Consider the following 25,675-nt stretch of genomic DNA (forward strand, 5'->3'; position numbering starts at 1 on the left):
TGCTTCTCAAACACTTTGGTTCTCAAACTCTGAAAACCCGGAAGTGAGTGTTCCAGTTTTCGAATGTTTTTTGGAAGCCGGACATCCAATGCGGCTGTCAGCTATTGTTTCCGGGGCACCTGCATCAATCAGAAGCTGTGCCTTGGTTTTTGAACATTTCGGAAGTCAAATGGACTTCCAGAACTGAGTATGTTTGGCGCTTTTGTTTTTGCTATTTTGTAATTGAAAACTAATAAAATTATGTACACACACACACAAAAGTAGACTGTTTCATGTTTTGCAACCCACCCAATTCAGAGTTTATTTAACCAACTGGTCAGTTCTTACTCCATCCATCTCTTTTGGTGGAATCAACAACCAAAAACAAGTGGATGCAATGCTAAGGACCCCTGGACGGTTAAGTACAGTCAAAGTGACTATGGGGTTGTGGCGCTCATCTTCTTTTCAGACCAAGGGAGCCAGCGTCTGTCCAGACAGCTTTCCGGGTCATGTGGCCAGCGTGACTGAACCACTTCTGGCACAATGGGACACCATGACAGAAACCAGAGTGCACGAAAACGCCGTTTACCTTTCCGCCACAGTGGTACCTATTCATCTACTTGCACCAGCATGCTTTCGAACTGCTAGGTTGGCAGGAGCTGGGACAGAGCAACGGGAGCTCACTCCGTTGCGGGGATTCGAACCGCTGATCTTCTGATTGGCAAGCCCAAGAGGCTCAGTGGTTTAGACCACAGTGCCACCCCTGTCCAATCACAGAGTGGTACAGGTTCTGGGGCACCTATGCCCCCCTGGTGCCCCTCCAGATGTTTTGGACCACAACTCCCATCAGCCCCAGCCTGCATGTTGCTGATGGGCGAGAAAGATGAGCCCAGCTGTCATGTGACTGCTTCCTCCATCCAAAGGAAAGGGTCAACAGCAGGCTCGGCAGCTCAAAAGCCCCTTCTGAAATCCCTGGCTGCCCTGCGATAGGTGAGGAATTCCAGCTGGCTTTTAAATTATATGTGTATTTGTACTTCTGAACATGATAGAGTTCTTGGACGACCTCATCCTTAAGTATTCGGTTGCATGGAAAAACCTTCAAAAGCTCAATGAAAATGCTTTAGCCAAGTGGTAGTATCACAAGTTCAGACACAAAAACATCTCTTCAGCAAGATTTTTTTATTTATTAAAAAAAAGATGTTTAGCAGAAGACCGCATCTTTATTTAACATTTTGCTTTTTTGCCCCAACATAAACATCTGAGCACACAAAGGAGGAAGGGGAAAGTGTTATTTTATTGGGAAAGAGTTAAAAAAAAAAAGATTGGCAAAAAATGGACTAAGGCTTTCCAGCAGAGGCCTCCTATTTCATATTAAAAAATAACCAACACTAACCCAAGGATGTGAAGCCTTACTCAGCTGTTGGCCTGAACTCCTTAAGAGTAGTCTCACTCAACATTGTGCCCTCCATGTTTTGGGCTTTAACTCTCTCACCAGAACACCCCTGCTGCTTGTGTCTGGTGAGAGTTAATAGTCAAATTCATCTGGAGGGCACCAGGTTGGGGAAGGAATGGTCGTAGGCGAGGATGCTGCCAAACCCACCTTCCCAAGCGCAGGGGAAAGCTGGGATGAGAAGGCCAAGTAGGCTTGTCTGTCAGGAAGGTCAGCCTGCAGGCCTGGGCTAAGGACTGAATGCACTTCATTATAAAATCAGCAACTACAAGAACACCATGTTGAACGTGAAACCCCCAAGGACGCCAGCCAGAGGGGCAGGCCGGTTCGTGCATCCGCAACAGCCATGAACGGATTCCGATTGTTCAAATAATGGATTTCAGAAACCAGACTAGTTTCAGTAGGGGCTTGGGGAGGCTGAGAAACCTCCACGGCTAAGCCTCAAAATAAAAATATTATTTCTGTAATACGGGGTTTGAATAATGAACCCCTTTTGTTTTTCCTTTGGCCTGGGCACCATCTATAATAGGCAAATGACCTTTTTTAAAATGTCACCAGCAGCTCTACCTGCTACTCTATTTTGGTTGTGGTTTAGTGAGTGGCTGTGGAAGACCGCCCACTCCACCGCTAGACCTAAACCAAACCAGAATGGAGTTCTTGCCCTCTCTTAATGTTTCATTGAACGGATCTGTCCAAACTGCAGACTTGTGAGAAGAATGGCCGGTCTCCATCCCTGCTCCTTTCCTTTCATTCTAACTTTAAAAAAAAGAGTTGGATCTTCCGAAACGGGGTTGCTCATCATTTGGTTCCTCATTAACAAGTGGTTTCTCCATTAAAGGGGGGGGGGGGACACCCTGCTTGGCAGTTGATCAAGGAAGCCAACCAGTCAGAGACCCCAACCCACCTTGTTTATGCTAAAACTGATGCAAACCCCATGCAAGGCAGCAGCTACAGGCGGTCTTTGGTTGGGCTCCCCTTCCGAATGACAGGAGGAAGACGAGAAGGGCAAAAGGTTATTTGGGCAAAAGCCCCATACAAACAGATGGAGGAAAGAGGGCAGTCCGGGCGGGTTCTGAATTGTTTCTCATTTCCAGTGTTTATCATAACAGAGGCAGCCTGCGTCAAGACTCACAGCCAGAATACTCTTTTCGACATTTCTAAAGCTGCCATTGCTTCTCCTGCCTTTCACAGTGTTTGGTTGAGACAAGGAAAAAGACCCACCAACGTTCTTAAGCTATCGCTGCCCTTCCGCATAGCTACAAGAGCAGGCAACTGTGTGAAGGGCCCGCGAGATTTCCCTTCCAAATAGCTGCCTGGCCGCAGAGAAACCTTGAAGCTCAAGCTCTCTGAAGGCACCACTGTGAAGAGGAAAGGGTTGGAGGTGGGACAGCGATAGCTGGTGGGGATACTGAGACGCATCACATTTCGTTGACCTGAGCCAGTGGGAGAGGCCAGCCCACCTGCAGGGCTTGCCGCAGGACGGGGCGGCTAAAAGAAACAATTGGCCTTTACATATAGAGATATATATTTAACAGGCCCGCACAAAGCAAATTAATCTGATTCTCAAACAGCGACTCTGCTGCCTCTAGTGGCTGCTTTCTAAGCAGCTTTGGCACCGAAAGGTTCCCACGTGTGGCGAGTCTCGTTTCCCGGTTCCGGAGAAAGCCCACTTACACGGTAAGTATTTGTGCCTCAAAAAGGGTGGCGGCCTGCTCTGACACAGCTTCTGCAAACCAGGCAGTGGCTGGAGCTCATTTCTTCTGGAAGAAGCCCATGATGGAAGCCTGCTTGTTGGCCTTCGTGGCTCTCTTTGCGCCTCTCTTCTCCTCCTTGGGCTCTTTCTTGGCAGCCCCGGCAGGCGGCTTGCGAGCCGCGGAGGGCTTGGAGCGGAAGTCACCTTCGCTGTCTGTGCAGGACTCGCTCTCGTAAGCCTTTTCGGTCACTAGAAACAAAAGGGCGGCGTGAACCGGTTGCACCACTGGAAAGTCCCTGATTCTTGCAGCCTCTGGGTTACCCAACAGTCTCTTAAAACTGCCCCAGATCAACCCCCCAATTCTGAAGGCCATCATACGAGGCAAGCAAGGCATGGACTCCTGACTGCTGCCCAACCCAACTCCCATCTTTCCTTCACCATTCTTCTCCTGCAGAACTATATTCCTGGGCCTGCTGGCCTTTCCTCACCCTTAGACTGAATCCATATACAGTGGTACCTCGGGGTGTGAACAGGATCCATTCTGGAGCCCTGTTCGCACCCAGAAGGAAACACAACTAGTGACGGCATACCTGCGCACGCCGCTTTTTGCCACTTCTGCGCACGCGCGTTACATCATTTTGAGCATCTGCGCATGTGGCGAAACCAGGATGTAACGCGCTCCGTTACTTCTGGGTTGCCGCGGAGTGCAACCCGAATGCGCTCAACGTGAAGCATATTCAACCCAAGGTATGACTGTAGCATGAAACCCCTGACACAAGCCATAATAGCTTGGCTCCCAACAGGAACCCAAAGTTAACCATGGGAGGAGTGGGAAATCTCTCTGGATTGGACACCTAGAAATCCTCTACATACCTACGAGCCAAATGCCCCTCATCCCAACCCCTGACAGATGTGCATATACAAATACAAACATTCTGGAAGTTCGGCAAAGGCAACATTCAGATCTCTGACTTGAATATATGGCTAGGCCTCTTCTCCCACCCAAACAATTCTCACCACGATTCCGTTCCGTTCTTTCTTTGCTACACCAGACCGTCTGCCAAGAACACACCAGAGGTGCGGGTAGCAATGAACCGGGCCGGATCTGGACTGCAAATCGGTAATGTCAGCATTCCACAGAGGACTATTTATTCCAAGTGGTGAAGGAAAGCTTCCCACTCTTGACATGTTTAGAAAAGACTGAAGTTAAAGAGTAAAACCCACACTTTCTTTGGAAGGGGAGGGGGGTCCATCTTTGTTATTGCAAGCTCTGGAGGCATCCTTTCGGAGGGGTGGGGGACGGGGGGGGGGGGAGGTTGGCTGAGGATAGACAGAAAAGAAAGAGCCTGTTTCTTCGGAGGCGCCTGAAGTGGAGGCCAGAACACTTGGCCAAACTTGAAAAGTCAGATCCTTAATCCATTTCTAACTTGACAAAACCCAGGCTAGATGTTTGCATGACGAATGTGCACCAAGGGTTTCTCATCAACACACGGACAGACTTCCCCACTTTCCTCCAGGCTCCCAAGGCCCCCCACTTGCAAAGGGTCTTGAGAAAGGGGTCCTACACTAAATGACAGTGCGTGGCAGGGTAACTTAGGATGCTATGCAAATTGCACCGCACCTGTTAATACAGAGCCCAAAGGGATTTGCCCTCCCATATCCAACAGAGGCTCACTGTTTTTGCTACTGTTTACGTTACTTAATCGATCAGTTAAAACGAACACAGTTCATTGGCTAATCCCAGGACAGCCCCACAGCTAAGCCTCACCTATGCAGCCTTCCTCATCCACAAACGTTTTGGACTTCAGCACTCGCTTCCGCTTCCGTTTTTTCTCTCCTGCCGATGCCTGAAAAAGAGGACAGTGCAGACTGTGAAGATGGTGTGCAGTGAACGTTGCGACAAACAGCATCTACTTTTTTGCCCCTTTTCTAGTGGCTGCCAGGGACCAGGGGAGGGGCTCAATGTGCTACCAATGGAAGAGGCCATTCCTCCGGTCGGAAAGCAGGGAAGATTTCAATGTTTTACTGTGTTTGATGTTTTGATTTGTTGGAAGCCGCCCAGAGTGAATTGAGCAACCCAGTCCGAGGGGCGGCATATAATAAATTATTATTATTATCCTCATCATCAATCATTATTCTCACAATGGCTGCCCAGAGGCCTCTGGGAAACCCATGAAGAGGACCTGACTGCAACAGCACCCTCCCCACTTGTAATTCCCTCTGCCTCCAAAAGCGGAGAGGTGTATTTTACAAGTTGGACCTATGCATATTTACTCAGAAATAAGCACCCCTAAAAAGAAAAAAAGAAATTTCAGTTCAGCTTTTAAAATCAAAGTGCGTAGCTGGGGGAAGTTGGATGGCGTTTTATAACAACCAGAATACATCCAATTTCTTCATTCACCCCACTTTGAAGAGAGAAGTTTGCTGAATTGATTCTGAAGTGAAACCTTTTGGGCTTTTGGAGATGTTAACAGACTCTGACAATAACGCAAATAGGTTTTGCCTCTCTGCCAAATTTTGGGTTTTCAGCCAAGCGTTAAGAGCAAAGTGGCATCTGCTTGTGATTGCATGACTGGGTCGGATCATTTGTAACGGAGGCTGTGGCCACGAAGAATTCACTTCTGACTAAGCCCATCAGTCACAAAGAAGGCAAGGAAAGCAATTACAGCTGAACTGAGAATCACTCATCTTGCACTACATTCCCAATTCTGCCACTTTGGGCCAGTGACCTAGTATATGAGAAGCAACAGCTTGAGATACATTTATATATATATTTTTAAGCAAGATTAAGAAGCAAATGAAGCTTCTACTGAGACCTTAGAAATGTAGTTTAGACCAAGGCAAGACTTCCTCCTTAATTTCTTCTGCCTCCAACCCCACAATAAGGGACGCGGGTGGCACTGTGGGTTAAGCCACAGAGCCTAGGACTTGCCAATCAGAAGGTCAACGGTTCGAATCCCCGCAATGGGGTGAGCTCCCATTGCTCGGTCCCTTCTCCTGCCAACCTAGCAGTTCGAAAGCACGTCAAAGTGAAGTAGATAAACAGGTACTGCTCCGGTGGGAAGGAAAACGGCGTTTCCGTGCGCTGCTCTGATTCGCCAGAAGCGGCTTAGTCATACTGGCCACATGACCCGGAAGCTGTACACCAGCTCCCTCGGCCAATAAAGCGAGATGAGCGCCGCAACCCCAGAGTTGGCCGCGATGCGACCTAACGGTCAGGGGTCCCTTTACCTTTTTTTTACCAACCCCACAAAAACTCTCCCCACTCCATAAAATTACGTTAAGCCAAGCAAGCGAAGGACGTTTGTATAAAAGACAACCCCATGTTCAGAATGTGGGGTTTCCCACTGTCTGAAACATGCCTGCAAAACCAGTCTTTACCTCCATGGGCAGAGGATCAGGCTCTGGGTTCGGGTCTGGCTCAGGAGAAAGGTCTTTCACTTCAGGAGTTACAGGTGATTCCGGGACATCTGCAGGGGAAAAGAGGAGTTAAGTTGCAGTTTTGGAACCATGGCCCAATGAGAGATTGCAGCATTATTGTGTCATTCTATTCATTAATTTCCCTACCTTTGCATTTTGCCTTGCTTCCATCACAGAACCCAAGGACTGGTAGCAGCCTCGTGTTCCTCCACATGGCACACTGGATATTTATGACTGCTTGTCTAGTTCAAGCCAGGGCAAACCTGCCTCATTTCTAAATCAGCCACTGAAATGCGCATTTGAGGCCTGATCTTCATAAGGGCCCCTGATGCCAGCTTGGAAAATGAAGCAGTGAGGCACCTTTCAAAAGCAAAAGTGTACACCCTCCATTTTGGTCAGCCAATATAGGTTCTTAAATGTGTTTGATTCTTTGAGCGAGAGGGTACAGAGACGTGTGGTAGGATGGACTCAAAAGCAACTTTTATAACAGACCCCTCGGAAAAACTCATGTTATAGCCCCAAACTCCTGTAAATTCACACATTTAAGACGTTTTCTGCCACAAGCACCAATAAAAACTTATCCTTCAGTACTAAAAGCTCTGATTTGAGATTTTGCAGGAGATCCCTGACACTGCGTTATATGAGCTGGATCATAAGAAGACAAATTCCTAAAGGCTCCCAGAAATACTCCGCTTTCCCTTGTGATATACCAACTACAGCTCAGGCCTGCTGTGTCATTAGATAACTTCTTGGCAGCTTGACTATCTAGCCAGTCCTTGCACCAGACCATCCTCAGTTTACCGGAATGCAAAACCTATCAAAAGTGTGTTCCTCTTGAACCATACCCATGAATGCAGTTTAATGTACGAAACTGGAAGCAACGACACCAGCTTTGGGGAAATGCATCTCTAATTGCTGGTAAAGGTAAAGGTAAAGGGACCCCTGACCATTAGGTCCAGTCGTGGCCGACTCAGGGGTTGCAGCGCTCATCTCGCTTTATTGGCCGAGGGAGCCGGCGTACAGCTTCCGGGTTATGTGGCCAGCATGACTAAGCCGCTTCTGGCGAACCAGAGCAGCGCACGGAAACGCTGTTTACCTTCCCGCTGGAGCGGTACCTATTTATCTACTTGCACTTTGACGTGCTTTTGAACTGCTAGGTTGGCAGGAGCAGGGACCGAGCAGCGGGAGCTCACTCCGTCGCGGGGATTTGAACCGCCAACCTTCTGATTGGCAAGTCCTAGGCTCTGTGGTTTAACCCACAGTGCCACCCGCGTCCCTTCTAATGGCTGGAGGTGGCTTTTAAAAAACCCTGATACAATCAAGCAGTCTCAAAACCACATCAATACAGAGGTTACTAACCTCTCCTCAATTCCACAAGACGCTTTTAAAAATGTTTTGGTCCTCAGATCCTTTCCTGACTAAACCCTGGGCATTTCGCGTTGAGCACTCTGTGCTCTTTGGGTTCAGCTACGGCAGCAAGTTACAACCTCTTGTGGTTCTGCCAAAGAGAATGGCGAAAGCCACTGATGATCACGAGGCAGATTTCATTTCAATGCTCCCCTGAGCTGACAGGAATGCGGAAACTGCGTTCGCAGCGGCACCTGTATCATTCAACCCCCCGCTGCGTCACCCTGACTAGTTGAAAGGTTGCGAGGGAGCCTTGCTGAGTTCAAGGAGAACAACTGCCACGGGGAGCCTCTCTCAGGGTAAGCAAGCAGAGAAGAGACTTGCCCTGCTAACCTGCTTGCTTAATAGAAACAACAGAAATGTTGGACAGAACACCTGCCAAGCTTCCCTTTCAACCCACTTTTGGCTGGCGGCAGCTCTGTGCTCATAACGTAGTTGTGACTCGTATTTTTTGGGACATGAAACCAGCCCAGCTTATTAGGTCAATACCAGGAATGCTGCGCCTGGGCCAGACATCAGGCCAAGTGACCTTTCGCAGGTTAAGCTGGGCTGAGATCTACTGGTGGACGGCTTCCAACCACGGAATAATGAATTGCGTTCTATTGTCAGGGAAGGAGTGGAAACATGAGCAGTGAGGTAGATGGCAGCGAATGGGGCATCGCACAAAAATACACACCTCAAGATGTCCAATCAGATCAAGCAGCGGCAGCAGCCAAGGTGTGCTGTCCTCGTATTGATGAGGACTGATGCAGCAAACAAGAGGTTCCTTTAAGGGCTTAAATCCCAAATTCTCGCGGTTATGATTGTGAGAATAAATGCAGTTGGGGTCAAGGTGAAAAATCCGGTTCACCCCTCCTTGTAACTTGCAAGGTGCTACTGAAAAAGTCCAGCCTGTCCACCAGGTGCTCATATGCCTGAACTGGAAAAGGTGACAAGGTACAATTTGTACCTTGATGTTGGTATACAAATACTAAACGGCAGCAGCAAAGGTTACAATGACCATCTCCACCATGTGGCCTTTAAGGCAGAGGAACAGCTTTAACTGTGTATTCCCAGCCTTCCTGGGACAAACCAACACAGTATCTGGTTTTGTTTTCTTCTGTGATGCTGCTAATTACACTTTTAACTGTGGCCTCCCAAGTTCTTCTGTTGCCTGGCTTGCTGGATGCCTGTTGTGTTCAGAGCGCAGGTTCAGAGTGAGGTTACAGGGAACCAGGCAGAGGGCCTTCTTGGTAGTGGCGCCTGCCCTGTGGAACGCCCTCCCAGCAGATGTTAAGGCAATAAACAACTATTTTACTTTTAAAAGACAACTGAAGGCGGCCCTGTTTAGGGAAGTTTTTAATGTCTGATGCTGTACTGTTTTTAATATTTGGTTGGAAGCCGCCCACAGTGGCTGGGGTAACCCAGCCAGATGGGCAGGGTATAAATAAATTATCATCATCATCATCATTATTATTATTACTACTCCCACTACATCTGGTTCCCAACTTATGATACAGTAATTTACTACAGACAGCAGCCCTGTATTTGCCCAAATGGGAACACGGAAGTCCTTTTTACAGGTGAGCATCCTGGAGACGTATCCATTGTCTTGGCAGCTTGGCTTTCAGTGCCATCACTTGGACCATTTTAGAAACAATTTTGAATCCTACGACTCTCCACAAAACAAACCCCGGCTTATTCATTGAGACAAGGTAGCTGCGGTGAGTTACGAGAGCCTGGCTAGATGCTGCTGCTCCCAGAAGACAGAACAAAAGCTTTGGGGAGACTCGTGGCAGCAGGCTCTTGCCAAGAAACAGAACTCAGCTCCAAGAGGGAGCCAACTAGTCTCACTCTGCAAGAAATGTCTTTTAAAAAATCTTACCTTTCTTTTAAAAAATCGCCTAGCAAGCTGCTGGTCCAGAGGGCTGCGGAGATGCATTTGAAAGAGTGACTGCTGATACCTGCAGAGGGTGTCAGTATTTGGGGTGGGAGCTACTGTGCTATGCTTGTCTTCCTGCCTCTCCTTACTTGTTTTTTAATTACTTCCTGCCTTTCATTTGGGACACTGTCTTCCACACACAGTTCCTGCTGCCCTTTGCTTACCTATTATCAAGGTTATGCTAAAAAGAAAAACGATCCAAGTTTCTTGCAAAAGAAATATCATGGATTCCATAGAGAAAGTGAATTATGGATATTTGTGTATCTTTCATAACAAAGGGTTGTCTCCAAAATTAGCCATACTCAAAAGCAGATCCACTTATATTTGTGGTTACGACTTAAATCCATTCCTTTCAATAGCTCTACTCAAGAGCAGAACTTAGTTGGTCACAACAGACTTCTTATTGCCACAACCTCTCTGTTGCCACTGTATCAGAGAGAGGGCTCAGGCTTTGAATAACAAAGCAGATTTAATTTCTGCGGAAATTAAGCCTGCTTTGTTAATCACATATTGTATATATTTGATTTTTATTTTCTGCAGCATCTTCTTTTCATAAGCTGCGTTTTATTGGAAGCTCTTTGTTTCATTTGAAACCAATATGATGGGGAAGAATTCTGCAATTCAAAAATAAATAAAACACCTGCAAAGAGGTGATCTCTTTTCAGCACAGAAGTCTGCATTTCCCTAGTGGTAAGACGAAGGGTCGTATGCCTGGGCAGAAAGAACAACCATTTATAGCAAAGACATAAGGAGAAAGAGAAGCCTTGTCAGATGGGACTTTGCACTTATCCAGGGCAGATGCTTAGCACTGCTGTACCCACTTGCTTCCAAGAAGACCAGGATCTCCTAGAGACACTGGCTTCAATGTAAGTGCAATCTCATCAAACCTCCACCCCCCATCTTCCATTTACCCTCGTCTTCACTGCTGTCGGGTTGAGGCTGTTTGATCCGACGCCTCTTTCTCTTCAGGCTCTCAACCTCTTTCTCCTCCTCATCTGACATCTCCAGCCTCTTTGTTCTGCAAACAAATAAGGCTCGTCAGCTCAAATGTATTTGGGGGTGTGGAACAGGCGGAAAGAGAACAACTTCTCCAAACGCAAAACGCGCGACTGCTAATCTGGAGCAAAGAACAATAGCAGCAGGCTATTGTTCCTCTTCTACCACCTATAATTAAAGACGGCTGCATACGCTGAACTCTAAGAGGAAGAAGCGAGCTGGAAAGATGCTCCCAGGGTCATGTATGTTCTGCAATCAAAAACGAACAGAACGATCCGAGGTAGTGATTCTATCCGGAGGAAGACAAGTGCAGGCCAAACAGCAGTCCAGATATCAGGAACCACAATCACCTGTGTGCAGATATGTATGCCATGCCATTAACAGCGCTCAAGAAGCCTGAGTAAGAAGGGAAACACAGGAGCCGTTGGGCTAAGGGGGGGGGGCACTTGCTGGTTTCCTAGCAATTGGAAAAGGTAAAGGACTCCTGACAGTTAAGTCCAGTTGCGGACGACTCTGGGGTTGCGGCGCTCATCTCACTTTACAGGCCGAGGGAACCGGCGTACAGCTTCTGGGTCATGTGGCCAGCATGACTAAGCCGCTTCTGGTGCAATGGAACATTGAAACCAGAGCAGTGCACTGAAAAGTTGTTTACCTTCCCGCCAGAGCGATACCTATTTATCTACTTGCACTTTTTGGCGTGCTTCCAAACTGCTAGGTTGGCAGGAGCTGGGACAGAGCAACGGGAGCTCACCCCATCACGGGAATTCAAACCGCCGACCTTCCGATCGGCAAGCCCAAAAGGCTCAGTGGTTTAGACCTCAGTGTCACCACGGTAACTACCAGCCAGCACCCTCTGAGGCCAACAAAACAATGTGTTATTAAAAAAAGCATCGACCACCAGCCCACCCAAGATCCCCCAAAACGAATCAACTTGTTCTGAACCCTTGAACAGGGCAGGACGTAAAAGTCAATGACACCTCAGATGCAAAATGCCACGTTACGAAAGCGACTGCAGAGCTGTGAAAGCTAATATCCCCCAGACCTGGGATCTCATCCTGCCTCAGGGGGTCTAAACAAGTTCGTCCCCAAAGCACAGTTTTTACAAGAAATCACGTCCCAAACGGCCAATCAATACTCTTTTAGTGGAGTCGCTATGAGGTAGTGTCTCAGATGTCTGGAGTGGCTTTGAAATACATTTTAGCATGATCATATTTTTACTAGTGGAAAAAAAATTAATTAAATGGCTTCTTTCAGCACTGATGGGAAGGTGCCAGCGAGCCAGCGCTGGTGGCAGAGACAGCTCTGGGCACTGCGGCCTCTACTCTTCTGCCAAAGGGGCATCCTTTTCTCCAGGCCTCTCGGACTAAAAACAAGGCAACTAGTTAGAATCAGCTGACTGGCTAAAAGTCAAGCGAGGAGGGGGCCTCCACAACAGGAAACTGCCCACACCAGGCTGCAGACAAATGTTTGAGCTAAAATTAAAAGTAAGCACAGAAGGATTCCAGTCCAGAATTCTGCTATTACAGTGGTGCCTCGCAAGACGAAAAGAATCCGTTCTGTGATTCTCTTCATCTAGCGGTTTTTTCGTCTTGCGAAGCAAGCCCATTGACGGATTAGCGGATTAGCGCTATTAGCGGCTTATCTGCTGATCGGATCAGCTGATAAGCGGCTTAGCGGCTTAGAAAAAGGGGGGGGGAGGAAAAAAACCAGCAGGAACTCGCAAGACATTGTTGTCTTGCGAAGCAAGCCCATAGGATATTCGTTTAGCGAAGCACCTCCAAAACGGAAAACTCTTTTGTCTAGCGAGTTTTCCGTCTTGCGAGGCATTCGTCTTGCGGGGCACCACTGTATATGATTCTGGTGAAGCAGCTATTCCTGTCATCCTGTGATATATTTGTATTAGGCACCAAGCTAAAGTATACAAGTGCATTATGGGGTGTGTGCATGCATGCATGCGTTTTTCTTGTCTTGCTCTGTCTTTCAACCACCCGTTCCTTTCTGCGCTCCCTTACAATGCTCCCCACCTGCACCTCAGTCCTTCCAGACACTCTATACACATACAAATCTAGCGCTGAAGAGAAGTATCTGAGCTCCAGAAACTCACAGAAGCCTGCAATATTGGTAAAAAAAAAAATCTGGACACAAATTTTGGTTTAGCAGTCACAGAATATCTAGCAGCTTTTGCTCTGCTGCTCTCAAAATTAGAATCAGAGAAGTGATGACAATTGCAGCTAATTTAAAGCTGAATCACCGGACTGTTTGTGTTATTTGTGTAATACTCAAGTAATACTGCAATACTGCAATGTGTGTGCACATTTTACTTGAGTGGTTTTTAAAAGGAAAAATTAGGATGGGAAACAGCAACGAGCCCCAGCTTTAATACTGATGTCATTTGCAACCCTGCCTCCGGTTTCTGAGCATTTAGTAGTGCAATCAGTCTGGAAGAAAGTCAATGGAGTTCAAGACTTCTTATGCAATTCAGTGCTTGACTCGGCCTTTTAAAAATCTGTGTGCCTGCTTCCTCCCCTTCCAGGCACTCCGTTACAGTACAATGAACTTCTGCAAATGAATGAGCCAAGCTGGCCATTTATACCCCCAAAGCCTTAGACAACCAAAAACTTAAATGGGGAGGGCTACCTTTTTTTGTCCTTCAGCTGTCCTCTTGCAGGATCAGCTTTCTTGCTGGGTTTCTCACGTTCTGGTGCACCCGGAAGCGATTTGGGTTCCACTGGGGACTTGGCTGCAGCTTTCTCTTCCTTTCGCTGTTCGGGTTCAGGACTTGCTTTGCCTGCGTTTGTCACAAGGGAAAGCAGGAAGGCTGCACTTTACCAGTTTGCTCCCTATGGTAGGATCTGGCTACAACAAGGGGCTCCACTCTCACAAAAGGTGGGGAAGGGATAGAAGTATGTTGCAAAACTACAAAAGAAAACCTGGACAGATGCTACTGGAGCAGTGTAATAAATCACACACAATACAGCAGTCCTAAGCGTACTCAGGCCTGGTCTGCATGTACAGCAGGATTTATTTATTTTTAAGTAGACTTATTTGTCGCTTTTTTTCAACAAAATAATTCAAAGTGATTTACAACAACAAAGCCAATGCAATTCTGGGCTGCATCAATAGGAGTTTAGCATCTAGATCAAGGGAAGTAATAGTGCCACTGTATTCTGCTCTGGTCAGACCTCACCTGGAGTACTGTGTCCAGTTCTGGGCACCACAGTTCAAGAAGGACACTGACAAACTGGAACGTGTCCAGAGGAGGGCAACCAAAATGGTCAAAGGCCTGGAAACAATGCCTTATGAGGAACGGCTAAGGGAGCTGGGCATGTTTAGCCTGGAGAAGAGGAGGTTAAGGGGTGATATGATAGCCATGTTCAAATATATAAAAGGATGTCACATAGAGGAGGGAGAAAGGTTGTTTTCTGCTGCTCCAGAGAAGCGGACACGGAGCAATGGATCCAAACTACAAGAAAGAAGATTCCACCTAAACATTAGGAAGAACTTCCTGACAGTAAGAGCTGTTCGACAGTGGAATTTGCTGTCAAGGAGTGTGGTGGAGTCTCCTACTTTGGAGGTCTTTAAGCAGAGGCTTGACAACCATATGTCAGGAGTGCTCTGATGGTGTTTCCTGCTTGGCAGGGGGTTGGACTCGATGGCCCTTGTGGTCTCTTCCAACTCTATGATTCTATGATTATATGATTCTAAATCAGTAACACACACATTGAAACCAGCATAAAACTGAAACAAGAGAAAAATATAAAACTCATTCATATTTTTTAAAGGTAGGACTAAAAAAAACCTACCCACAGATAACTAAAAGCCACAGGCCTGGGGAAATTAAATCTTTTTGCCTGGTGCCTAAAGATAAGTAATGAAGGCACCAGGTGAGCCTCTGGGTAGAGCACAAGTGAGAAGCCAACACTGGAAAGGCCTCTTCTCGTGTTGCCACCCTCCAGACCTTCAGTGGAGGAGCCAAAAAATGGCAGCACCTGTGCCATGGAAATCCCTGCCTATTGACATTATGCTGGCATCCTCAACAAGCCTGCTGAAAACGTTTTGTTTCAGCAAGCCTTTGCTACCTATATTTCCCCGCTGAACTCCTTAAGATTTGCAAATGAAGAGACATGCTTAGGAACAAATTGCTAGTTTATCCTTTATCTAGCTATAATAAGCCCTTTGGAGCCAAGGATTTGAATGTAAATGCTGTAAGCTGTATTTAGCCCTTGACAACGGGGCTCGACAATCCTTACCCAGAGCAGCTTTTCCAAAGAAGTTGTTCAGCAGATTTCCTTTAGCTGTTGCCTTGCTACTTGCTGTGGAGGCCTGGAAGGAATGAACATATTCAAAGCGAACGGTATTTGTTCTCCCTTTCATGCCTTTGTGTCCAAAGCTGCCCTTTACGGTGCAGCCCTGAGATGAAGTTGGGGGAGGGGGGAGTGTAAAAAGGTAAAGGTAAAGGTAAAGGTAAAGGGACCCCTGACTGTTAAGTCCAGTCACGGACGACTCTGGGGTTGCGGCGCTCATCTCGCTTAATTGGCCGAGGGAGCCGGCGTACAGCTTCCAGGTCATGTGGCCAGCATGACTGAGCCGCTTCTGGCAAACCAGAGCAGTGCACGGAAATGCCGTTTACCTTCCCGCCAGAGTGGTACCTACCGTATTTTTTGCTCTATAAGACTCACTTTTTCCCTCCTAAAAAGTAAGGGGAAATGTGTGTGCGTCTTATGGAGCGAATGCAGGCTGTGCAGCTATCCCAGAAGCCAGAACAGCAAGAGGGATTGCTGCTTTCACTGCGCAGCAATCCCTCTTGCTGCTCTGGCTTCTGAGATTCAGAATATTTTTTTTCTTGTTTTCCTCCTCCAAAAACTAGGTGCGTCTTGTGGTCTGGTGCGTCTTATAGAGTGAAAAATACGGTATTTATCTACTTGCACTTTGATGTGCTTTCAAACTGCTAGGTTGGCAGGAGCCAGGACCGAGCAACAGGAGCTCACCCCGTCGCGGGGATTTGAACCGCCAACCTTCTGATCGGCAAGTCCTAGGCTCTGTGGTTTAACCCAGTGCCACCCGTGTCCCGGGGGGAGGGGGTAGCTGATGACAAAGGGTGCCAAAGCCTGGAAACTTACATTTGGTGACTCTTTAGCTTCCACTTTGGTCTCTTTCGGGGTCTCCTGGGACTTGGTGGAAGACTTGGCCGCAAACATTCCCATAATGCCCTTGGTCTGCTGGGAGGTCTGCTTTGAAGAAGCGCTTGGGGCATGGCCGTTGACCACAGGAGTAGCGGCTTTATCCACGCCATGAGGTGGCTGGCGATCCACCTGGGCCGGGGTTTCGGCGCGAGACATTTCAGCGGCTGTCCTGGCAACTGCAGCAGCACAGTGAATAGCACTAAACCTGGGTAGCAGGAGGGGGGAAACTTCAGTTAGCACGACTTGGAAGTTTTATCATTTGACGTCCATGCCAAACACTCTCAAAGAGCCTTGGGATAAAGGTGTTTCCTGAGAAAACAATTCCTGTTTCATTTCTCATGCATTCCTTAAACATGTGCGACAACGTTATGTCATACTGACCAATAAGATGGGAGCAGACCAAGAAAGGTTTCTGTTCCTTTTTATACAAATGTCTTTTAAACTTGTCCTAAGAGTCACTTGCCCAAGCATAGCAGTGTGGACAGGAAGCAAGGGAATCTCTTTTCACTGAAGAGAACTGGCCAGAAGAACAAAATTATTTTCATGCCAACTTAAGGCAGGATATAAATATATGAAATACTCCCTGCCTATTGAGATCCAAGTAGTGCCTTCACTGTACTCTTTTTGCACCTGCTAAAAACATTCCTGTTTAGACAAGCTTACTCAGCTGCTTAGAAAGTTGAGGTGATTTTAACCTGTTTTAGTATTTTAGCTTTTGCATGTCTTAAAGTAGGGTTGTAATTTTTTCTTGATTTTACTGTTCATCTTTTGTAAACATCTTTGAGATTTTTTTACAATTAAGATACATTCAGTTTTTATGAATTAAATAAATAATAATCACTCAGTCAATCCAAGTGAAGCAATACTGTATTGGCCTGAATATAAGCCGCACCTTTAAAATTCAAGGGGGGAAAAAGAAAAAAAGACAATACCCAAATATAAGCCACTCCCTTAAAATTCTGCAGGCACTCACACCTGTTCCATTTTACTGTATGTCTGTTTCAGCAGCGATATCGTAAAAAAAGTCAATTTTTGCAAGGTCACAAATTTAAGCTACACTTTTAACTTTTCACAGTTGGAATTAGGAAAAAAAAAGTGTGGCTTATATTCGGGCCAATACGGTAAATGAGAACATAGCAATTAAACTTGAACGGACTGTCAGAAAGGAAAAGTTTGGAACACTTTGCATGTTGCCGACTCTGAACTGAAACAGTAAGCAAAAGAAAAACCAGCAGTGTGAGGGGGAAGAAACAGCTCAAAACTTTTCCTAGCAGAGTGGGGGAAACCACTACTGCAGGGGCACAAGAAGGAACCCTCTGGGATGGGTTTTGGAGATCGCTTACAGCCTGAGCACAATCTACAATGATGGCAAGATAAAGGTGGGCTTATCTGGATGACCAGCAGATCAGTTACCAAGACAGAACTCACTTGCTGCAGTTCTGCAGGTTTGCTTTGATGACATCGTAATCCGTGTTATAGAGCGGACTGCTGTCCTTGAGCATGGCTTTTTGGATGCTGTAGACGTGCACGCTGGCAATGGTGGACAGCTTCGACTTCATTGCTGAAAAGGAAGACAGGTCTGTGAAATGGAAAGGACCTCATAAAAAGCAACCATTTTGCAGTGGCATGGTTCGCAACTCAACAAGCGATCTGGGAGTGCACCGGGCTGCTGGGAGGCCATACTTGTATGTGTCAGTATCTCAGCTCGCAGTCAGAGGTAACTGGCCTCCCCGGGCAACCGACTGAGATACTTGTTGACCTTCCGATCTGCGTCTCCCGGCAGGATCCAGGCAAGGCCATAAATCGGCGATCCTCCTCAGACGTGAGAAGAACACACCATCCTCCCTCCTCCCTGCATTCCCCCAGGGAGGGGAAAGAGACAGACAGGAGTCTATTTACATGTCTTTTATTCCTGTCATTTCAGCAGTACAGAGAAATGTAACTGCACTCTCCAGACTCCAGCAGTAGAGTCACAACTCCACCCCTGTACTTCCAGTACAGGTCAGATGACACTCTGAGCTAACATCCGGTGCTCAGTACAGAGAATGGACTGCCCCTTTTTCCCCACGGTACAGTTCCAGACATCAACATCCTGTTTTGCATTCCAGCCACCTGCAACTGGCTTTTGCATTGCTGCTTTTTACTGACAGTATGCTCAGATGAAGCTTGTGCAAACTGGTGCCTCCATATACAATGGCAATATGTGTATGATCATGGCACAAAACTGGGGGAAATATTGGGAGGGGATAACTCTTAAAATTGAGACTGGACACCCAACAAACGAACCGATCCCAGGACACCTTAAAAGACTCTCATGAGAAGCCTGCATTGCTCCTTGCCAGTTTCACTCAGTACCTAAAGCGGCTATTCTGAAACTATCATGCTCTTGGCAGCTGAACGTTTGGCTGTCAAGAGACTCACAATGTAAGACTGTCTACCATACAGCTGAATTATGGCTACAAAAGCATTTGTAGTCAAAATGTCTAGCCCACATGCCTCTCCCCTGGGAAGGAGAAACATTAGCCCTGCGATAACAATCTGAAGGCTTGCAGCCCAAGCGCTTCTGCCAAGGCTGTATCAGGTCACACGAAGCAGAGTTTGGTCGAAACAGAAGTTTGGAGGAATGTCTGCCTCACCTCTACAGTAGCTGGCTGTAATCTCAGATGCTTTCGCTTCTGCATCACACTTCCCCCCCCCCACCCCCATGCAGACAACTGGCTGAGGTTGCACAATTTTTGCAGGACAGACTTGCAGCCAGAAGCACATTGATTCTGGCCAGAATTGTTGCCTGGGATGGGATCTTTATCTCTGGTGTCGCGCTGGATCTCAGAGGCTGTCTAAGTGCTTCTGGAGCAGAGTGCAAGACTGGGAACAGATCAACTTTTCCAAGCTCAGGACGAGGGCTGGGACTAGTACGCATTGCACCACGCTTCTGAAGCTCTAACTGCCTGTGTTTGGAGATGGGGCAGGATTCTCCCCGCAATCACGCTGTGCTTCAGAAGTGCTTCATGTGCCTGCAAAGCACAGCACAGCACAACGCAGTCAAGCCTGGCTCTCCACCCAGGCTTGGGTCTGGTACTTGTCATAGTCCTCAAAGCAGGGAGGGATATTGTCCTGACCGCAACTGAAAAATAGCATGTGCTCAAACCAGGAAGAGGAGACTTCCAAGGAGAGTGCTTCAGGACAACTCATTCAGGCAACACCTGATCATCTGTCTCCTCATTTGACCTCAGGGACTGCAGCAACTGAAGCACCAAAATTGTTGGGCAGTTGTTTGAGATTCTGGTCCTTGAATACTGTTTGCGTTGCTTGAGCAGGGAAAGTGGAGCCCGTCAAGAGGGAAAGGCAGGAGGGGACAGGAAGCATGACAACTCCCCCTGAGAAAGGTCAGACAACACAGAGGTTTAACTGGATGAAAGGAAAAGTAGAACAGGGTAGGGGAAAGTTGACACGTAGGCAATGTCCCCTTAAGAATGAAAAAGGACTGAGCATTCAGAAATTAAGAGTTTAAACCAGGTATGTGGATTGTTAACATTCAGTCTAAGTTCTATTCTGCATTAAAGGGGTTTGTGCTCTTTTAAGTTATTTCCCTCAAGTCTTTGGGATAGTTTATGGTTCACGGGATGCAAGTGGTGCTGTGGGTTAAACCACAGAGCCTAGGACTTGCCGATCAGAAGGTCAGCGGTTCGAATCCCCGCAACGGGTGAGCCCCCATTGCTCGGTCCCTGCTCCTGCCAACCTAGCAGTTCGAAAGCACGTCAAAGTGCAAGTAGATAAATAGGTACCGCTCCGGCGGGAAGGTAAACGGTGTTTTGGTGTGCTGCTCTGGTTCGCCAGAAGCGGCTTAGTCATGCTGGCCACATGACCCGGAAGCTGGACGCCGGCTCCCTCAGCCAATAAAGCGAGATGAGCGCCGCAACCCCAGAATCGGCCACAACTGGACCTAGTGGTCAGGGGTCCCTTTACCTTTTACCTTTAGTTAATGGTTAAGTATATAAGGCAAGACATGCCGAGCCTCTCCAGAGGTAAGCTTCATCCCACCTCTTTATTATAATTGACTTCCAACAGGTACAAGCTCCCTTAACCCTCTCATATTTCAGCCAACCAATCTCCGCGCCAAGAGCAATCAGAGGGCCAGTGGGGGAAGGTGGCTATTTGCATTATTTTCTGGCCCACTCCCTCACCTGCATGCAAACTGCCTTAGACAGAGTAGGAACACTGGTCCCCCTGGCTCAGTATTTTCTATACTGGCTGGCAGAGACTCTCCAGGTTTCCAGACAGGGATCTAAAAACCAGCCCTATCTGGAGGTGCCTGGGGACTGCCCTACAACTAGGCTACAGTTCTTCCCCCCAGATACAAAGTGCATAAATACAAAGCTAGATATGGGAGTATGCTGCTGCAGACACCTTTCCAAAGGTATGTGAAGTCCTATGTAGATTTGTCTATTTTCTCTTCCTCACTCTCACACCATAGTTGCATTAAGTATTCCAAACCAATGTTAAATGCTGTGTTTTCCGTTCCTCACTCTAGAGGCATTATGACGACACAGAGGTGAGTTGGCAACAAATGTGGGAGCATCCTTAGAAAATAGCATGGAAGCAAGGTGTTCCAGACAAACCAGCAATACTATCCAAACTCATAAATTTGCAAATGGAAAAAAGTGATGTTAGGATTATTTACAAAGACAGAGCTTCTTTGGAAGCACTGCTCTCAATGGACCTACCTTCCAGCTTTTCTTCTTTCACTACTGCAACCTTGTGGCACTGTAAAGAAATGGCAACTTATTAAAGAAGCAAAATATAAAATCATATAATTGGAAGGGGCCACAAGGGCCATCCAGTCCAACCCCCTGTAATGCAGGAATATTTCACCCAGCGTGGGGTTCAAACTCATGACCCTGAGATCTTTGTCCTAGCTAGTAAAGCAATATTCTGATCCTTACCATATTTAACCTGCAACAAAATCTGCTAGATCTCAGTAAAACTCATTTTTGAGAACGCAACTTAGGACTGCAGACTCAGTCTTGTCCCCCAACGTCTAGCTTAAGTATTTCAAAAGGACTTGTGTGAATTTCTCTTGTTGTGTGAATAATAAACTCTGGTTTCCCTTGCCCACCATTGTAGTACTAGGCAGTGATCCTACTGGGGGTGGGGCTGCCCTCTCATAGAGCATGCCAGACCAAATATCCAAAAAGCTTTCAGCAAAATAATATGCATTATTATTAACTATCCACCATTCACCCTATGCTCCCAGGGTGGGTTAAAACATACTGCAAAATGTATTGTACAAAACAATTAAAATTATCAGTTATAAATCATCACAGACAACAGTATCAGCTCAACACCTCCCACAATCTTGAAAAGCCTATACTGTATTTCAAACACCCAGTGTTCAGGAATGTCCCTTTCGCAGCACAGTAGTGCCCTCTGCTGGACCAAGCTCATTACTACAAGAAAGTTGCCATTTCATTTATTTCTTCTTCAGTTAACAACTCATGAGGAGGGCAGCCGAGTAAGCATGCCCCCGCCTCCAGTGCCCATTTTCATCACCTTCTGCTCATTCATTGTCCAGGATTCCAAAATATGTGGAAAGCCTTCGGATACAAGACTCATTGCTGGAAGGCAATGAAAACAGACACACATAGAGGGCACGCTCTTGCCTGCTGCCCTCTCACAAATAATAAATCATCTGATTGAATGAAGTCTAAAGAGGGCTACTATGCCAAAAGGAACCAAGAGGAGATATGATAGCAGTCTTCAAATATCTAAAGGCTGTCACATGGAAGATGGAGCAAGCTTGTTTTCTGCTGCTCCAGAGGAGAGGACCTGAACGAACGGTTTCAAGTGACATCAGGAAGAACTTTCTGACAATAAGAACAGATTCCCACAAGAGATGACGGACTCTCCTTCCTTGGAGGTTTTTAAGCAGAGGTTGAATGGGCATCTGTCATAGATGCTTGAGCTGAGATTCCTGCATTGGAAGGGGTTGGACTAGATGACCCCTGGAGCCCCTTCCAACTCTACAAGTCTATGATTCTATTATCACCATGGACCTCAGATGCTGTAGAGTAAGAGCAGCCAATGGGGTGCCCTCCCATGCTGTGGACTGCAACTCTCATCAGCCCCTGCCAGCACAGCCATTGGTGAGGGATGATGGGAGTTGTAGTCCAGCAGCATCTGGAGCAGACAACCCCAAACCCGGCCCTCCAGCTGTTTTGGGACTACAATTCCCATCATTCCTGACCACTGGTCCTGTTAGGTAGGGATGATGGGAGTTGTAGTCCCAAAACAGCTGGAGGGCCGAGTTTGGAGGTGCCTGATGTGGAGGGCACTGTGTTGGTTACTCCTCCTGTAGATACATGACAGCGTTTGTACTTTTTCTGCATGGAACGCTGCTCTAGAATGTATGGGAAAGTAGCACACTCAACACACTGAGCGAAGTTGGTTGGAAGTGCAAATATTTTTAGTCACTTTGGTTTTAACCCAAACACTTAGTGCTTCAGTAAGACACAATTTCAGTAATTGTTACTGACTACAGAAGCAATGTGCGCTTTCTTTAGCCCGTTGTCCTAACAATGGAGTGTGCCTCCGGGGGTGAGGTCAAACAGCTGCATTAGCAGCACTGAGGTGACGTCCTCGGGGCGCAAGCCTGGGCTGTGTGTACGGAGGTCCTAGGCCTCCCAGACGACAAGACACACACACACCCTCATTGACGGGGTCCAAAGAAAAACAGAGCAATATGTTTGGCACCAGCTTGGCTGCAGAAGTCTCTGGAAGGAAGTGCACAAGGTGCCATCCAACCATCTTAGGGACTCCACTGCAGATTTGTGTAGGGTTTGTTCCTTGGCTTTTTCTTCTCCCAAAGATATCCCAGAAGGCAGTGGATGTTTAGGACCAGAGTCTTCCTTCTCCTGGTTGGGCTACCTTCCCAGGTTGATAAGCCCCATCTGCTCTGTTTCCCTTTATATATACTTTGTTTATTTATTTTATTAACATATAAAACACATACATATACACTTACACAATACATGTACACAACACACTACCTAATTTTCATAACATAAAACATACCTACATTACTCTATATAATACCTACCCATACTATACATTCTACACTATACTATACTATACATTACTCTATATAATACCTACCTATACTATACCAGAGCCTGTCACGAATGGACCTAATGGTCAGGAGTCCCTTTACCTTTATACTATACATATCAACATACCTACACACCTACCCACTAAGTGACTTGACTTCCAGCCATTCTTGTTACTATTTTTCCAACTAGCTTAAATGGATTTCATTATTTCTTTAATCTCTTCTTTTATCTTAACTTTACTCTCCTTTCGCTCTAATCATTTTCTGGATTCACTCAGTATCTTTCAGAAATTCTACTTTTTCCACATAAATTCTGATGGATTCCTTAAAGATAGCCCACTCCTTATTCACTTTTTGTACCATATCTCCTCTTATCCTCCCTGTTACTTCGGCAATATGGAAGTATTCCATCATTTTAGATAACCAGTCTGTTTTAGTTGGGACACTGCTGCTTTTCCAATTTTTGGCAATCAATAACCTTGCCGCCGCAGTTGCATATATAAATATTGGTCTGACTGTTCTTTTTATTTCCTCTGACATGATACCTAGGAGAAAGGATTCTGGTTTCTTTTCCAAATGAAAATCCAAACAGAAAGCTCTGTTTCCCTTTGTAACCCACTGAACTCCACTGCATTTGTACTTGTAATGGAAGAAGCTGTGCACTCACTGTGTGTCCATTCTGAACGAGGTTTCCGGCCACTAAATAGGTGACATGCAACTGGGCTCCCGAATTCTCCTTCCGCTTTCGTTCCACATAGTCATACAACATCCTGTGCAAGGGACAGAGACACTAAAATGAAGATTAATCCCTTACGTTCCTTGATAAAGTTATTATTAGTGAATGCAGACCACACACCTTGGAGGTGGCCTGGTGGGTCAAGATTCCAACAAATAATTATTCTACTCAATCTTTTTTTAAAAAATCCCACGGAGAATTATTTAGCCTTAAGAGGAGAACTGAAGCTACAGTTGAGAAGACTTGCTCCTCTGTTTATCAATATATCAATACTTACTGCTTAGCTTGGTTGACGTGAACACCTAGTGTATAGCTCAGCCATTTGTATGTTACCTGCAATGGAGAACAATCCAATCTCAACATGCAACAAGTGCCAGCAGCCCCCCAAAAAACTGCCAACCATCATTACTGCAATCGCCCATAGAGAGCCAAGGTCGTAATTTCTGTGCCAATTTCTTTTAACCCACTGCCATTAGGTTAAAGGTAGGATATACTGTATTTTTCGCTCTATAAGACACATTTTCCCCTCCTAAAAAGTAAGGGGAAATGTGTGTGCGTCTTATGGAGCGAATGCAGGCTGCGCAGCTATCCCAGAAGCTAGAACAGCGAGAGGGATCGCTGTGCAACGATCCCTCTCGCTGTTCTAGCTTCTGGCTTAGCTGTGCGTAGCCTCTTCAGGACAGCGGGGAGCTTTCACGAAAGAAGTATGGCAGACGAAATTAATGGACTATGCAGAATTGGACAAAATGACAGGAAGGATTCGAAACCTGCGGGACCAGAGATTTACAGGAGATTGGAAGAAGTATATGAACTATTTGAAGAGCAACTGTCATCAACAAATTACGCTAGTAGGACTACAAGAAGTTTTGTAAGGAGAAATATATGATGTGCTACAAAGCAGAAAAAGAGAACAGATATTGGTTATGAGTTTGAAATGTAATAGGGAAGATAAGAAATGCATACTGAGAGATTAGACTGGAAGATTATCAGACAAGACTGATGGAAGTCAAAAATTTGAATAAGATGTAAAAGTATGTTTAATTACTGTTGAAAATGATATGTTAAAAAAACTAATAAAAAATTATATATAAAAATAATAAAAAAATATTCTGTGAGTTCGGGCCCCCCCGCTCCGCCCAATCCCCCTCCCCTCCCCCCCAACAGCCCCCTCCCCTCCCCCTCTGAAGCACCTGCGAGACCCCCCCCCGCTTTCGCACCCCTTCCCCCACTCACGACTCTGTTCTGGTCCGTGACGAACTCGTCGATGTTCTCCAGGTACAGCTCGTCCTCCATGGCCGGCCGGGTCGGCAGCGCCAACTTAGGCCCCACTCGCCCACTTCCCCCTCACAGGCGCCGAGCGGAGACGAAGGAAACCGCCACTGCCGCCGCCGCCATGGCAACCCGAGGCCTCCCTAGAAAGAGCGCGCTACGGCGGCCGCGCGGGGACACGCTCAGCGCGGTCTTTCTCTTTCTCGCGCGCGCGTTACGGAAAGCGCACTGGGCCAAAGGCGGCTGAGGCGCCTCCGCTTCCCGCGCGCGCACGCACGCGCGTTTCGGCCGCTCTCCCGGGGGCTGACGGGAGTTGTAGTCCAGAAGGTTCCAGGAAGGGCGCCGGGTCTCCAGGGAAGGCGGCCCTCGGCGTATCGAGGTTGTGGCGTCTTGCTGGCGTAGATTTTTGCCCCCGCCAGGGCAGGCCATAATGCCTTCCCAAGAGGTTTGCTGCTTTGCCCCTCCCTCAGCCGCTGGTAATTCAGAGGTAGACTGTCTCTGGACATGGAGGCTCCA

General features: G+C 46.9%; 1 protein-coding gene across 1 annotated transcript; it reads right to left on the reverse strand.

The window, feature by feature from the left end:
* Positions 1-1,143: 1,143 nt before the first annotated feature.
* Positions 1,144-25,445, reverse strand: POLD3 (DNA polymerase delta 3, accessory subunit). The gene is made up of 12 exons (XM_083499788.1): positions 25,124-25,445; positions 24,168-24,223; positions 23,822-23,924; positions 20,774-20,813; positions 17,478-17,610; positions 15,987-16,254; positions 15,117-15,189; positions 13,504-13,654; positions 10,782-10,888; positions 6,504-6,592; positions 4,891-4,969; positions 1,144-3,371 (listed from the first exon to the last, which is right to left on the reverse strand). Exons 1-12 carry the CDS (start codon positions 25,181-25,183, stop codon positions 3,181-3,183), a joined length of 1,350 nt encoding a protein of 449 aa, XP_083355914.1. The 5' UTR covers positions 25,184-25,445; the 3' UTR covers positions 1,144-3,180.
* Between the last annotated feature and the right edge of the window lie 230 nt (positions 25,446-25,675).

Source organism: Podarcis liolepis (genome assembly GCF_965112155.1).
Source record: "Podarcis liolepis genome assembly, chromosome: 4".
NCBI classification, from domain to species: domain Eukaryota; kingdom Metazoa; phylum Chordata; class Lepidosauria; order Squamata; family Lacertidae; genus Podarcis; species Podarcis liolepis.